The sequence below is a fragment of the Crocodylus porosus genome, unplaced genomic scaffold (assembly GCF_001723895.1).
Source record: "Crocodylus porosus isolate Cpor-Errol unplaced genomic scaffold, CroPor_comp1, whole genome shotgun sequence".
Lineage (NCBI taxonomy): Eukaryota > Metazoa > Chordata > Crocodylia > Crocodylidae > Crocodylus > Crocodylus porosus.
In genome coordinates this window covers 56285612-56301614 of record NW_017728950.1, presented here as the reverse complement: position 1 = coordinate 56301614, position 16003 = coordinate 56285612, and the positions used below count along the sequence as shown (strand labels likewise).

General features: G+C 37.0%; 1 protein-coding gene across 13 annotated transcripts in view; it reads right to left on the bottom strand.

The window, feature by feature from the left end:
* PTPRD (protein tyrosine phosphatase, receptor type D) overlaps positions 1–16003 on the bottom strand; it is a 692784-nt gene that overhangs the window by 161304 nt on the left and 515477 nt on the right. For 6 of the 13 annotated variants that reach the window (XM_019554842.1, XM_019554841.1, XM_019554843.1 and 3 more), the window contains one exon: positions 15174–15318. In XM_019554842.1, the coding sequence (XP_019410387.1) occupies positions 15174–15318 (145 nt within the window). Of the gene's footprint in view, positions 1–4408; positions 4527–6996; positions 7024–10707; positions 10902–11801; positions 12108–15173; positions 15319–16003 lie in introns of all 13 variants that reach the window. The other 7 variants (XM_019554833.1, XM_019554834.1, XM_019554836.1 and 4 more) reach the window with 2 other exon arrangements.

The following is a 16003-nucleotide window of genomic DNA, read 5'->3' as shown; positions in this document are numbered from 1 at the left end:
CCAGTATTCTTTCCTGCCATGGCAGGGGGTCGGACTAGATGATCTGCTCAGGTCCCTTCCGACCCTAGAAACTATGAAACTATAGTGATAGCAGATAAGAATAATGCAGGTCAAGCAAACAAAGTAACTGCTCTGATTTTAAAGCTACCAGTTCTAAGGCTGTCACAGAAGGAAGGTATATCTTTTTTGAATGTCAGAAGTCAGCAGCCTGGAGGTAGAAGGCCAAGGAGCCATCCCCCACAGCCGGGTGGGTGACATGGGCTGGTGGTGTGCCCTTCATCCATGGTGACCTCAGGACTGTGTATCAATACAATTTGCTTATTATGAACCAGAAAAGTTGTGGTTGGTCTAAAGGTTGTGCTTGTCCAAAACAAGGTGTCAGGATTGGGTTGTAAATCCAGTGCCAACACTAAGTGCAATTCTACTCTGTCCTGTTCAAGTTCCTGAAAAGCAATATTGCATTGACTTTTGTAACACCCTCATCCTTAAGAATGAAACCCATAACTGTACCAAGGAGGACGAGAACCTACCTTCTTATTAACAGTTTTTCATGAACTTGCATCAGATGGCAAACAATTGCACTTGTGTACTTAAATCCAGGTCTAAGTACATATCAATTATGTGGAATAGAATACCTTAGGTCTGTTTTCTTTCTACTTTATCTGTATGCCACATTTCACAATAACACATCATCTAGACTGTGTTGCTGGGTGATTATTACACTTATTCAGTTGGGTTGGCCTTCTTATTTGGACTCTTGACTTGTATGTCACAATAATAATAATGTGCTAAAATTGCCCCAAAATACACTGCCTGTTATATGAGTTAGCTTTATTTCGATGCCTTTGAAATCACGTTGATTTTATTTGGTCTCCTATAAATGTCTCTTTTTTATTTAGTGACTAACAGTGTGGTACGTGTGACCGATACTTATATCCAAGGAAGGACAGAGCCACTGGTGATGCAATGATTTTTCTGGTGCTGTCTGCTCTGATAATGTTAGAGTTATTCTTGTGCACTCTCATATCTTCCTTATGGACTTCTGGGTAACCAGTTCTGCATGAATGAAATAGCACATGCATAGGAGAGAGGGAAGCCCCATATTAGTGCTTCAAGAATCTGGAGTGACCCTCCACATTATGGTTAAAGGGTGAGGAGCTCAACAACTTAGACTGCTTGCTTGGCCTTTATGCTGCCCTAAATTTTTTTATGGTGGCACAAAGGTCAAGCAACATATGCTAAGGCCCTTCGTTGAGTCACAAATGCCCAACGTTTGTGGCATGAAGCTGTACTGCTATTTTGCAATGGATGTCTGTTTGCTTTAAGGTGCTCATCAGCTGCTGTGGGAAGTTGCTGTTGGGGCTTCAAGGGTCTGATCCCCTCTTCCCCTGGGAATTTTTATTCTTAGGGGTGTGCAGGATCAGATTTTGAAAGCCCCAGGATCTATTGCCTGGCCAGATTTCCCCATTTGTAGAAATGTGCCTTGAGTCAGATTCCTTGGGCTCCCCAGTTAACAGAAACATGTACACAGGGAATCTGACTTGGGACACTCCTCTGCTAGTGGGAAAACCCACAATTTCTTCCATTTGCAGGGGTGCACCCCAAGTATTTTCCCACAAGATCAGACCCTGCCCACCCCCAGGAGCTGCAGGGGCCTGACCCTGTGGGACAATGGGCGATATTGGCTTTACCCTATGAAGCAGATCAGCTGCGCTGGGAAACATCCTTGGACAGCTGATCCACTTCATCTGGTGATGCCTGTTTATATCCTGAGAAGTAAAGAGATTTAATGATGGAGTGGGGTAAACAGAAATGGGGTGTTGAGGAAAGAGCAAGAAAAGAAAGGAAACTAAAGAAAAAGGGTTATAGGATGCAGACTGTGAAGAGTGAAAAAAAAAGAGGAAAGGACATGTAGTCTTCTCCTTGACTTCAACCATTTTCTTGCAGCATAGCAACTCATTTTTACTAATGGTATAAACAAGCCCCACTCCAGTGATAACTAATTCTTTCAGATGACAAAGCTAACAAACACAGCAAAAGCAGTGAATATAATGAGTCAAAAAAGCACTTCATTTCCTAAGGGTAGTCTTGGTTATTTGTGGTAATATTTCATAGTACACTAGTGACTGTTCTAAATGATGTTTGATATGGTGAATGAACCTTAGTAATACAAGACCTTATAGAGTATTCTGCTGTTACCTTTTTGCAGAGGAGTGAAGAAAAACTGGCAACTTTTACATGCAAATTGAGGTGTGCACTTAGCAAGATGTGGGTTAACGAAGTTCTGGCTATATTTCACTGTTACAATTGATGCACAAGGGTACAAACAAGTGTAACGAATACTTTTTATGGCTTTACCAGGCACCTATAGAGCTGATGATACTTTTCTGGATACTGGAAAAAAAATAAATTGTAAGGAAATATTTGAGTATGTTGACTGGTAAGTGTAGAGAAACTTCTTTTTATAAAGACTATGTAGAAAATTGATTACTAAAACTAAAAGCTAATATGAAAAGGAAATAGACTTTGATTTGAAAGTACCTCCTGGAATGGAAACCTTAATCAAATGCCACTACTACACTAACAACTAAGATTACTATAGGCTCTCGCTTGTGAGATAAATTTGGCTGGTATTGCTTGTATAATAATAGAAATTAGCCCTTTGTATCAGTAACTAGGTACAATAAAACAAGAAATTGTCATCAACCGGTTCCTGCCTGCTTTAAAGTGATTATTCACACACAGGAAATTTTTACTAGGTATTTTTTTAATTCATTCTCCATTTGCATATGCTACTTTAAATTCATATAACAAAATAGATCTTAATGAAGTTACCCCTGACTTACTCAGTATAAATAAGAACAACAAACCAGGCTCTGGATATGTTCTACTGCATTGTTAAAATAATTCCTTTGTAGAAGCCTTCTAATTAAATGAAGGATATCAGAGTCTGGCAGGCCTTAAATTAGAACAAACACTTTTGATTTAGCATACAATTTTGGAAAAGTATGAGTGCATCATCCCTCCATATGTCTGGTCTATTCTTGTGAAAAGGCAGGGAGCTGAAAGCTGTCTAGGCATTCTGGACTGTGTTCATCGTTCCCTTTTCCGAGTGCCTATCCAAGAATCCTTGCTTAGAGATGAGCAACCATGCCAAGCTCTACCATAGTAGCTGAATAGGTACAGCACAGAGGGAAAACCGTATGGGGCAGAAAAATGTTAAGGAGCTATAACAGAGGACTGTGGCCATGTAATCAATCAGGTTAGAGTGAAAGTTCAACTTGTACTTTTTTTTTTTAAAGCATGCTAATGATGTCAAACAAATACAGGGTCCTTTCTCTTTTTTGTTTTGTTTTTTCCCTTAGAGTAATTCTTTACAGCCTTTGCTCTGGAAAGCACATCAATTTTTCTCAGTCTTAGGAGATCTTTTTAAAGGGATGGGAATTTTGGAAGAAGCCTTAATAGTGACTTGTTATGGTCAATGAAGGCATGATCAATTGAAGCTGGTAGATTTTGCTGTTTCATTGTATATTCTATAATTATGGTTAACCACTGCAAATAATTTCACAAATTAAATTATCTTGCAGTTCTTACTGTGTTCTCACAGACGATAGAGGGTGGATTTCAAAATAAACTTCACAAGAGTCAAAGGTTGTTAAGCTATGGGTTACCTTTTGTCTGAACCACCAGAGTCCAAAACACAAGGAGAAGGTGAATAGAATGTTTTAACCTGTCATGAATAATGATGGTCCCTGGTCTGGGAAGCTGGTGGGAGGGTGGGGGTGCTTTCCCCTGCTACTCCAGTCCTGGGATACCATGTAGAAATGTAGCAGCTGGTGCTCCCACACTGTCCCCAGACTGATCCCTCCAATTAGGGAAGGGGAAGAGAGCAGGAGAGAGGAGGCAACTGCAGGCTGAGCGCCTGTACTTCTTCCTCCTCTGGAATGACATCTAGAGGTGGAAATTTCTAAAAAATTTCAGCCTCTAGAAATAAAACACCAGTTTGAGGTTTTAGAGGAGACTGTTGGTAGTTTGAAGGCATCTTTTCAGGTTCTGCTTCCAGAAGGCCACTGTACTTTTTTAGCAGTGTCCAGGCCATCAATATTCCTTCCTCAGTTGCTGAAGTCATGTTATATAGTATAAGGAGAAGACAGGGATGAACTAGTAGGAAACATGCAGTTAAAAAAAAAAAATGTTGCTGTTCTTTCTTGTACTCAGAAAGGGACAAGGAGCAGGACACGTTGCATTTCTGGTTGATCAAAAGCCTAAATAAAAAAATCAAGATCTCCCTGAGTCCTGCAAAAGCCTTCATTTGCATTAAAGAAGGTTCCTGGACAGAGAGCCCAGAAAGCTAGCACAGCTGTTTGAGAGACAATCAATTAAAAATGGATGGTAATGTAAGTATTACCTGCCCCAGTAGTAGACACCAGTTTAGGCTTGCTGCGTGCTCCATCTCCTTTTGTTGTGTAGGCTGTCACAGTAAGGGAGTATGTTGTTTCAGGCTGAAGTCCAGAAATGAACATTTCCTAAGATGAAATAAAACAACAGCACAGATTCAAAATTAATTCATTCCAGGAATGGTCAAAATGTTCTGGTCAATCACTATGTACTGCATACAGTGCATATGCTTTTGTGCTACCTACAGTGATGGCAAGTATTTGAGAGTATCAGACTGCTTTGTGGAAGATGCTTTATAATACATTTTGTTCCACTTATTTACGCAATAAAAAATAGGGTGTTTCTCAGTAGCACATCTCAGGTGGTTTTATAGGGCATAAGGCCAAAGGCTGAAAGATGTAAACAATGCCATAATCAGCCTGAAACACATTGGCTAGAATGTTATTGTTTCTATGAAATGCAAGTATATGTAAAGAAAACAGTTTGACCTCATCTGGAGATAACTGACATACATAATAAATCAGAGACCTCCACTCCTAAAATTGTTTCAAAATACACTAATGACTATCCAGCTAAACACAAAGCACTATTTACTTTCATAATAGCTTCATTACAACCTGTACTTCTGATAGCACTGTTCATCTGGGGATTAACACACCTGAAAAATTATTAATTATTTAAAAACTAATGAACCACCCCAAACAGCATTAAAGATCTGGTTACAGAATAACCCCTGGAGCTCTCAAGCCAGCCGTACTATTAGCCACTAGAGGGATCATTTATTAGCTAGTCCACAGACCAGGAGCTGGGGCAGGGCAGAACACGCAAAGAAAAAAGAGACCTTTTGTCTCTCTCTCTCTCTCACACACACACACGCACAAAATGGTAAAAAAAAAGGCCTTCTAAAATAACTGCGATTTAAAGCCAGCCAGAGAGAATTAATTACTGATAAACCAAATCAAGCATATAGGCTGCTTACAGACTTAACCCCCCCCCCAACAACTCCACCCCACTGGAAAACAGTGCTTTACTTTAAACTTGGCATGACCCTGCGCCGAGCCCAGATTATGCCCAGAAGAGGCCACGGTGGCTGCTTGCTAGCAGCAACTCTGGGGCCCGCTCTGCATTGGTGGCAGTGCCAGGTGGGGAGGGGGGTTTCAACCGGCCCAGGGACCATGAGTTTGTTTGTCTAGGGTCCACTGAAGGGTTAATCTGGCCCTGAACTTCAGCAGGGCATTTTTTTTGCACTTTTACCTAACAGCTGACTGAAACAGCTTTAGATAGCAGAGCTTTTTTGGTGCTTTTGAAGAGCCCGACCTATACAAATGTTGCGGAGCTGGGTCAAACTAATATGCTGTCTCTTCCAGTGAAGGGCAGTTTGTTTATTTTTTTCACATATGTCAGTAGCCATAAACGTCATTATTTTATTTCTGTTTCACAGATGGAAAGAACAGAGGTAAACTGACTGGTCTAATGTTGCATATTTTCCAGGCTATGGCTATAACCATTGGACTGCATTTCTTTTCATTTCTGTCTAACTGAATACATTTACACTAATTTTGATGCTACCAGAGGAATGATACATTTAGGTGTCAAGAATAAATAGCAAATGTGGAACCACGTAGTCTTCAAATGCAATGCCCATAAAAGTATGGTCCAGCATATCTGCTGCAAACAGATTATTCAAGCTACATCCGTATGAGCACTGTTTATCTGAGATGAGAATCTGGTTTTGTATTTTCAGTCACTTAAGAGCAGGACAGAAATTACGAGGAAATAATCAGACAGGGTGGGCAAAATGCTGCCAATAAAAAACAAGGAAAAAAGAAAATATGTGAAGAAACTGAATCAAAACCAAAGGACAAAGTGGTTGGATAGATTTTTCACTTTCAGTCTTTGAGAAGGAAATAAATAATGGCAAGAACATAAAGCTATAAAAAGAAAACAGGCAACATTTTTTTTTAAAAATAAAACACACAAATGCCTCATTTGAAATAAGTTGCATTTTCCTGTATGGAAAAACAAGAAAATGCATTCAAGATTGCCTTTTTAAAAGACAATTTGGATGTCATTAATTAAAATTACTTATGCCATAAATGTTGTAGGATATTTGGTTTCCATAATTGGTAAATGCATAAAAAACTGATTCATTGTCTTAACTCTCCCTCCTCCCTGCCCCCACAAAAACACACACATTCACACAAAAAGCAAGTGCCTCTACTACACAAAAAATGGTTTGTCACACAACAAATACAGTAATCCCTGAACAGTGACTAATTATTAGGCACATCCCAAATATTTTTGTCTTTCAGTAACGTCTTTTAAAGCGCAGCTTCTTTGGTTGCATTGCAAAGCAAAGTTAGTTACAGCCACTAAAATACAAATGTAAAACAGTTCTGTACATTTCAGCACCATGCCAAACCCACAAAACAAAACAAAGCCAAAAAAGTGCCATATGTAAGTAAAACTTCAATAATGTGTTAGTACATGCATCTGTGCAAATGACAAAAAACATTTACAATAATAGAAAAGATGTTAAAATAAAAAAAGAAAAGAACCAACACACATTTTTTGTCTGGCTAATCAACAATTACTCACATGTTCAGTAGTATCATCATATTCCCACTGATTGAGAGTAAAGAATGTTGGAAAGAAAAACAAAAGAAATAAGGAAAGATTTATAGCCTAGTTGAGGCAATTTCATTCTTCTTAGTGAAAATAAATTTAAAAAATGGGTGGCAAAAGCAGATTGAACGTGGAAATTGGTTAATGAAATCAAGCTGGGCATTTTCAATTCCATGTTCTTTCCCAGGATATGACAACAAAAAAATGTAACTTGCCTTTCACTGAAGGGTGAAATAAGTACATATTTTCAAGTACTGAATGTTACCTGAAAGGCTACATTATTTAATCATATGCTACTAGGCTACATTCATTTTATTTCAATCTTAGCTTGTCCAAATTAATTCAGTGCACCAATTTAGCTAAATATCAGCAATGTGTACATAAACTTGAAACATCACAAAAATAATGAAAAACAGTTACCGTCATATATAATCCAGAATATATAACATTTTATCCTGGAAAGCAAATATGAGGGGATTAAAAGGTTTTGGAAGGAGGACCTGGCAAGTAAGAGCTAAACTTAGAAAGATACCCACAAATGAGCAGGGTTGATTTTCATGCTTAAGGCATTTGAGTGCTAGCATTGTATATTTATTCTTTCTTCCCATTTTTTTCAATTTAAAATGGAGTCTCAGTTATAGCCCCACAGAGTTTGAATGTAAAAAACTGAGCAAGAGAAAGGAGAACTAAAGCATGACTGTACATTGTTTTCTTTCTTATATCCACAAATTTACAATAAACCACAACAAATAATAGTTCATTCTGGTTATACTGTGAGACTATAATATTTTGCAAGAAAAAAAAAAAGTAAATAAATAAGTATGTAAAACAATACAAAGGACCTCTGGGGAGCTGGAACAATACTCTGTAAATAGACTTGTCAGCAAGATTGAGAGTACCTGAGATTTGTACCCAAAATTGTGTATAGAGTTGTAAGTTATCTGCTAGGTCTAAGATGGCTGCAATCATTTACTCACATAAAAGAAAGAATTGATAACAGTTTTACTATTGACTTTCATCAGAGGTGATTATATCTGATGAATTCTCATAATTCATATTCAAAGTGAAGATTGGCTGTGAGAGGTATGCAAATAATAATAGCTTCCGTTTAGGTTAACTACATCAACATCACAAACTCATGTAATCTGCAACTTCACAAAGCCCAGTTATAACCCTGTTACTAAAAGCCTACTTTTATAGAAGCTCTTTAACTCTTGATATGATCAGGATCATATCATGGAACAGAGATTTCTCAGTCATAAATCATAATTTGCAAAAACAGATTGAATCAGTTTAACTTATTTAAACTAGATTTCTCACATTGCTGGATACCTATCGATTCAAATAAAGTACAGATGAACTTAAGTATGTCAATTTCCTATTACGTTGAAATTCACGTCTTGTGTGTGTGTGTGTGTGTGTGTGTGTGTGTGGGGAGATATATGCAAACTAATGATACGCAAGTAGTGTTGAATGGGCCACACCAGGCCTCTAATTTGGACTGCCCCAAGACATATACGGTTCCTTCCCTTAGATGGTGTACAAGTTGCTCATATTTCTGTCAGTAAAAATTCTTGTGCAATATCAGAAGGCTGGATGAGGCAGTATACATCCTGTAATGTGGTGGCTGGGACCTGCTTGGGGTGCTTTATACCCTTTCAGAGCCGTGCAGAACATGCACAGTATGTAGTCTGTGGGTAAAAATCAGGGTGGATAAAAACTGATTAAAAATAAAATAAACTGATTTTTTAAATTTAAATCAGAATTTTTAATTTTTTTTAATTATAAATTAGGTTTCCTTTATAAAAATAAAGGCTCTTAAATTGAAATTTGAATTTACTACAGGATAGGATACAGTATACATTTGACATAATCGATTAACTTTAAATAAAATAATGTATTGAGCTAATGAGCCTCTGCTAAACACTCTGTAGTTAACTCCTTTATATAGGAGTGGGGGGAGGAAGGAGGGAGGAGCATCTAACTTTTGAGGTCAAGCTTTAAAAAATATGACACAGTATTTTCATTTCAGGCTTGACCCTGCAAGGGATGCATGGTCTATACTACTGGATGCAAAGGATCAAGAAATTTACAGATTTTAGAACCTGGCCTCTAACTCCAGCCAATACTAGCATGTATACTCCTTGATCAGGATTATCCACAGAGCCCATCTGGATGGTATCAAACTCCTGTTTTATTTTCTATATCTGAGCTCTGATTTGCTCCACTATCCAATTATAAATATTTATGCTTCTCCACCCAGAATAGAGGCTTATTCCCCAGCGTATGGAAAATAACAATGTGCCCAGTAACTGCTGACCCCCCACTTCTGAATGATTCTGGCTACCTTGGCTAAATGGCCTTTCTTGGTCCCTTTACATATGTACAGAGATGTAAATATCCCTTTTAACTTATCAGCTATTCAAGCTAAGCTAAAATGCGGTAGTGCACAAGGCCAAAGGGTTACAGTACCAGAAACCATGGTTTATTAAGGGGAGGAGGGCTTCCCGTAAGTGTTCTAAAACTTGAAAAAAAAGGGGAATAATTTTTTTCAAAACAGTCTAGGTTAAAACCATATCTCATATTAAAGAAAATTCGGCAAGTAGGAATTTGTGTTGAAATGGCAAAAAAATTCCCCAGGGTGAACTGAAATAATTGTTTTAATTCACCAATCACAGTTCACATTTCTAATACTATAAACATTAAAACTATTGTTTAATAAATTAGTTGTAAATGTGCACCATGTTTTGATTTAAAAAAAGATTTTGTATCCAAAACATTCAAGTTTTGATTAATAAATTTGAAATGCTGATTTTGGGCGTTTAATTAAATTCAAGTTCCATCTTAATAAACCTTGTACACCTAGGAAATATATAAACAAAATCTACTGTAAAAACTGTATTAAGTTATAATTCAATGCGTTTTAATTGTTATACCAACCAATGAAAAGACACCTTTCTTTAAAAAACAAAAAAGTATATACAATAGCAAAGTTGAAAAAATCAATGATTTAAACTGAGCTTTTGGCTTGCTGATTTAAATGAGACTGCAGAACAGCAGTAGGATAATATGGAGTGGGCAAGAGGGTCATGTGTCCCTGCACTGTCTAAGGGGAGGGGTGCCAGAAGGGCACGGGGAAGAGCACCTCACCCTGGGCTATGGTTTGCCTAGCTGTGCCTCTATGACACACATTGCCAGTGTAGGCAAGGCTCTAGGAAGACATTCTAGGAATCATAGTTTTGTAGAGCAGCAGTTGAGTTCACTGCTGGTAATGGGGAGAATGCTGATTTCAGCATTTTTTCTTCCCTATGGATAGAAGCTACAGTAGCAAAAATATGGGGTGAAAGTTTGCCCTCTTGGCAGCAGTAAACAGTTGAGAAAGTAGGAGAAAATGGGGGTGAGAATGGTGAAAGGTGGCTGCCCTGGGCATATTTTTTTCATACTAGGGCTCTGCAGAAGTTTACAACCATTTGCACTAAGATTTACTGCTGCTTTTCTCATTTACAGATGCATGTAAGGCTGCTTGAATTAGGCCCAAGACCTGTAAAAAGACCCTATTACAACAGAAACAAAGCATTTCAGTGTCTGAACCAAAATAGGAGAAAAGAGAGACTGAATTATGGCTATGTTACAAACATGTATGTCATTGTGGTCTGTAAACAAAATAGAAAGCAATTTAGTTACCTGTGCATCAGCCAGCATGACATCCTTCAGCATGGGTTGGCCCTTAGGCTCTCCATTTTCCATCCTCACAAAATGCACCTGGTATCCTCGGATCTGACCATGCTGCTTATTGGGTACAGGTGAGCGCCAAGACACTTTAACAGCTGTAGAGTTGACAGCCTCTACCTCGACTTTGCGAGGAGGACCACTAGGAACTGGAACAATATCATTGGATAAAACAGAATTACAGGCACGTGTCCCACCCAGTTAGAGTCTTTTCTTTCACGCTTTGTTTTTTTAAGGGCAGACTCACTAAGTTTTCTTTGAAGAATACAAATTGTTCAACAAATGAAAATGCTCAACCAATCTGCTCTACCTTTCAGTGAAAAGATCAAAAAACATGACTGATGCAAAAAATGGAAGAAAAAAGAGTATTAGAGAAATAGAAAAACATGTAAAAATGTACAAAAGCCAAGGAAGATGCTTTGAGATTCAAAGCATTAAAGTACAAAGAGATATCTTTATAATTGAAATAATAATAAAAACCAAAAGATTTTTAAAAAAAAAGTTCCCTCTTTGTCTTTTTTTTTTCCCAGTGAAACAAAAAGATGGTTGATAATCAGGCCGTCTTCTGTTATGGTCGAATATGGAAGACATTCAACAATGTAGATGCTTAAAAAGAAAATCTGTGGAGCATCAGTTTTCCAAGATAAAAAAAGATATCAAAAACCAAGAAAGCAGTTTAAAAAAAATCAAAGATAAAAGTTCATAGATGGAAGAGTTAAAGAAAACATTTAAATCAAGAAAAATGCAAAGATCTCCCCCCTACCCAACAAAGTTGTGATTACTTTTATGAAAAGGAGGTGGAGAAAGAGGAACCTTGGGTGAGTTCAAAGGGGCAGCCATTTCAGTTCATTCAAAAAAGGTACTTTGTGTTTAAAAAAATTACAAATCTGATGCAGCAAGGATAGGCCTTTCATTAAAAGAGCAACTGTGATTTTTTTGGGGGGGAAAAAAAAAAGAGGAGCAGTAAAAATAGTATATTAGCCTATACAAAGACAGCAGATCGAAAGAGAGTCAGAGAGGTGCAAACTGATGTAGTGGAGGCAACATACCATCTTCATCTGTCCGAATCAATACTGCTAGGCTGTCTGGGCCAGGTCCGACATCAGTGTAGGCAGTCACAGAGATCCGATATTCAGTCCATTTTTCCAACTGTTCCAAAAGGTAGTGGGTAGTGTCCGAAGAAATTCCCAAAATTTCATGAGGTTTGTCATCTTCCCCATCAATCCCAATGTACTTGATGGAGTATTCCGTGATAATGCCGTTCTGCTTTTCGACTGGTGGAGGTTTCCAACTTACCAAAATGCTAGTGGAGCTGGGGCTCATGCAACTAATGTCTTGAGGAGGAGCTGATGGCTCTAATTTCAGTAGTGGGTTAAAGGAGGATTTGAGTGAAAGGATAGGCGCGATTGGAAAAAAAATGAACAAAAGAAAAATAAAATAAATAAAAGGGGCAACTTAATTAAAAAAACATAGAAACTTAAAAAGTAAAATGCCACATAAACATATGAACCTTGGCTTATTAAAGTGAAGAACTGAAAATGAATAAACTAATTCAGTGGTGAAAAAGGATGTGGGGGAAATACATGAAAATGAAGCCTCAAAATAATATTACCTACCTGTGATTAAAATTCTTCTTGAAATAAAAACAAAACGTGATACTTCTAAATGTCTATTCACCTATACTTGCAATCTGCAATTAATGCAAGTTAGACACTTCAAAATTAGATATTTTATGTATTCACTGAAATTTTTTTCCATGGATTGTACATTTAGTCTTACTGAGTAGTTTTCTTCCTTTTAGTGAATGCCATAAAACTTGCAATAACTGCTAGAAATCATTCTAAAAATCTCCATCCTTTTCGAAACCTCCCCACTCCCAGAAACAAGACAATTTTTACAACTGAGTCTGCCTGGATCAAGTAAACTACAAATAGTGTTTAAATGGAAAGCACATATTCAAACATTTATTGTAGCCAACATACATTAAGCATGCAGAGTCAAAAGATGATGAAAATCTTAGTCAAAGATTTACCTACCAGGAAAAAGTGAAGGCTTGTTGATTCTGACTGTAACTTGTACTTACCCTATATCAGCAGTCAGTTTTATTTTTTAAACTCCTCTTGGAGACACCTTTGCTAGCAAAGAATTAAATCCTACCAGCAATTTTTGATAATTTCTATAAACAACTACCTCTAAGCATTGTGTCAACAAAACAGTGTCTAAATCTTACTGAAAGAATTCACTAGCAAACCAGACCAGAAAGCTACAGCATTTTGGGCTTATATTATCTCTCACTTCAGCTCCCTTCTTTGACATCAAATATTGGTTTTATTAGGAAGCTGGTTAAAGGAATGATTTGAAACCAAATGAGGATATTAGTACATTTACCTCTTTGGAGCTCTGACCTAGCACAGAACATAACCATATTTAAGTAGTTCCTTAGGCAGGACTACTCACAAGCTTAAAATTTAGGCATGTGCTTAACTATTTTGTTTGATTTGGCCTTTGGGACTTGTATGTTTTAAAATGTGGTTTGTTTTATAAAGAGTACATAATAATGTAGTCTGGAAGAGTGGAAAATGTAATCCTAGTGGAACTTCACTGCAGAAAGTGCTGGATATCCCCCAAATCTTCTCTTTATTTCCATTCTTTTATTTTTGGATTTATTTGAGGTGCATCAAAGAAAACTGAAGCTACTGAAAGTTCCTAAGGCCCCTGTATAATCTATTGCATTTATCCACATATCTTTTGGTTCCCCAGAGACCTTCTGTGTGAATCAATAGAACTTTATATGTGTGGCATTCTCCCCTTCCAGTGGGAAAATGCATTGGAAAGTACTAGCAAGTTCAGGAGGTGTTACTGTAGTTTTTTTATTTTTAAGCCAACTCAATTAGCAAGAACAGACCCAAGTATGCAGTGCATGCTGATCCCCACTCTACATCCCATGAATTTGTCCAAGTGTTAAAAAAGGAAGTGGAAATATTACTTCAGGATCTCATACTGAAATAAATCCCTGAAGGATCACACGTTTTGAAACTAAATTTGAAGGTTAAAATATTCCTTTGAATATTTGTATTACATATATATGAGTTATTTGTTTCAAATCATATTACAATTACAATAAGTGCAAAATAAAGCATTTGCATGTAGTGCTATATAAAAATATATTCTAACGTTAGTAAATTATCTTTTAAATAAATGCATTTCCCCCTATATGAACTAAAATCTTAAAGCAAATACGTAAGGTATGATTATATTTTCCATTTAAATCAATTGGACGTTTGTTATGATTTCAATGGGAACCAACTGGGTCCATATCATGCAGAATTGGACGTGTTTATTTTAATATGCACATTTTTCACCTTTTTCCTCATTGTCTGAGTATGCAAAATATTAGGATATCTGCAATAATGTTATCATGTTGGGTGCATCCCATTTATTTCATTCTTACATGGCTAGAGAACAGTCAATGGCAATTTTGACTCTAATTCTATAACCTCAGATTTCTAAGAACCTTAATCATTAATATAATGTCAAAAAAACACTAGAGAAGCAACATCGTATGAACATAACAGCCAGAGTTGCTTCATCAAAATAAAAATTTCTGAGGAGAATTTGCATTATGTTTTAATGCACTTTTCTGAAAGTAAGCAACCAAACAACCTATACAACCTGTGCTGTGTAATGCAAGGATTTAAGAAAAGTGCAATTTTATGTGAAAATAGCAACTCTTTAAGATGCAATTATTCAATATCCAAAGTGGACTCTTTTAGTTAGCATTTAAATAAAATATTTTTAAATTGCTATATGAATCCCTGCCAGATTGTGTCAGGTAAATGTTACAAGCTTATATTATTTATGTGAGCAGCCAAAATGTAGTATTCTCATGCATATCAAAATAACTTACAATGTGGCAATGCTCACCATACAAAGACTGGTTAAAAATATGAACTCATACTTAGAAAGGATCATTAGTATGCCTGTTGATGACACACTGTGCTGAAATTTTCAATGGACCTGTTCTGTAAAAGTATCTAGATAAGAAGAATATAAAGTTACAGAATTTATCCTACGGACCAGGAAATCCCCAGATTGGACAAATAGAATTTTATGGATCCAGGGCCATAGGTATGCTGTACATGAAGCATTATTTATATGCCTGTTGTGAATAAAGGGGATCTATTAATATCATCATAGTGCTATCTCTTCAGATATTCTGAGCCTTCCCTGCTCATTGCATGGAAATACAAGAGCCCATCTTCTAAGAAGAACAATTCTCCTCAGTGTACCTAGAAAAAATATGTACAAGAAACATTCTCCTTGTTTTTGAGACTTCTTCTCTTTATTGTCATCTGGGTTATCTGGCTGTCTGTTCACTGAATACAAGGAGTAGAATAAAGTAATCAAGGAGAGACACCTACTTGACTGCATGGTTCTGGCTGAGATTTCTGCAGTCGAAGCACCCAAGCCTTGTGGAGAGCGGGCAGCCAGACGGAAGTAATACAAGCTGTTTGGCCTCAGGCTTTGCAGGCGATAAGATGTAGTTGGCTCAATAGAAACACGTTCCTAAGGTAAGTAATAAAAGAACTGTCTGTCTCAATTAACTTTGGAAGACCTTGGATTCAAAATGCTGTCGGAGAAGACCCCCTAATGGGCTGATGAGAAACTCATCAGTGGAACGGTTGCATTGAAAACTTCCCTTAAAAATTGTGCAAGTACAATATAGTTTTAAGCAAAGCAACAATAAAAGGAAAGTGGATACATTACCTGTGATAAATAAGTAACGAAGAATGAATTTTTAAAATAAGAAGTTCAATGTATCAAGCTGCTAGGCAGAAATATTGGTTGACAGTTTACAAGGGGTAAAGAGCTGTGTTCAAAATTTGAAAGAATAATCGGATGTTGACATATGAATCAAGACTTATCTATCTATATTTACTTCTTATTCTAGTGAAATACACGCATACACACACGCACATATATAAAGTGTGGTGATACTGAATTCAATGTAAGCCTATATATACATGAATTCAAAATCTTAAGAGGCAAATACTTCAACAGGAATAAATATTATCAAGGGTCTGTGCATAGGACATATTGTAAATTTAGATAGGGGTGTATTTCCCAGACAGAATTCAAAACCAGATCTGGGACCCTGCCTCTTAGGATTCTTTTTTAACTTCTGAGAAAGCATTTACATATCTACAGTACATCTGAAGAATTTCTGTACGTCTAAACTCAGTGAAGTAGC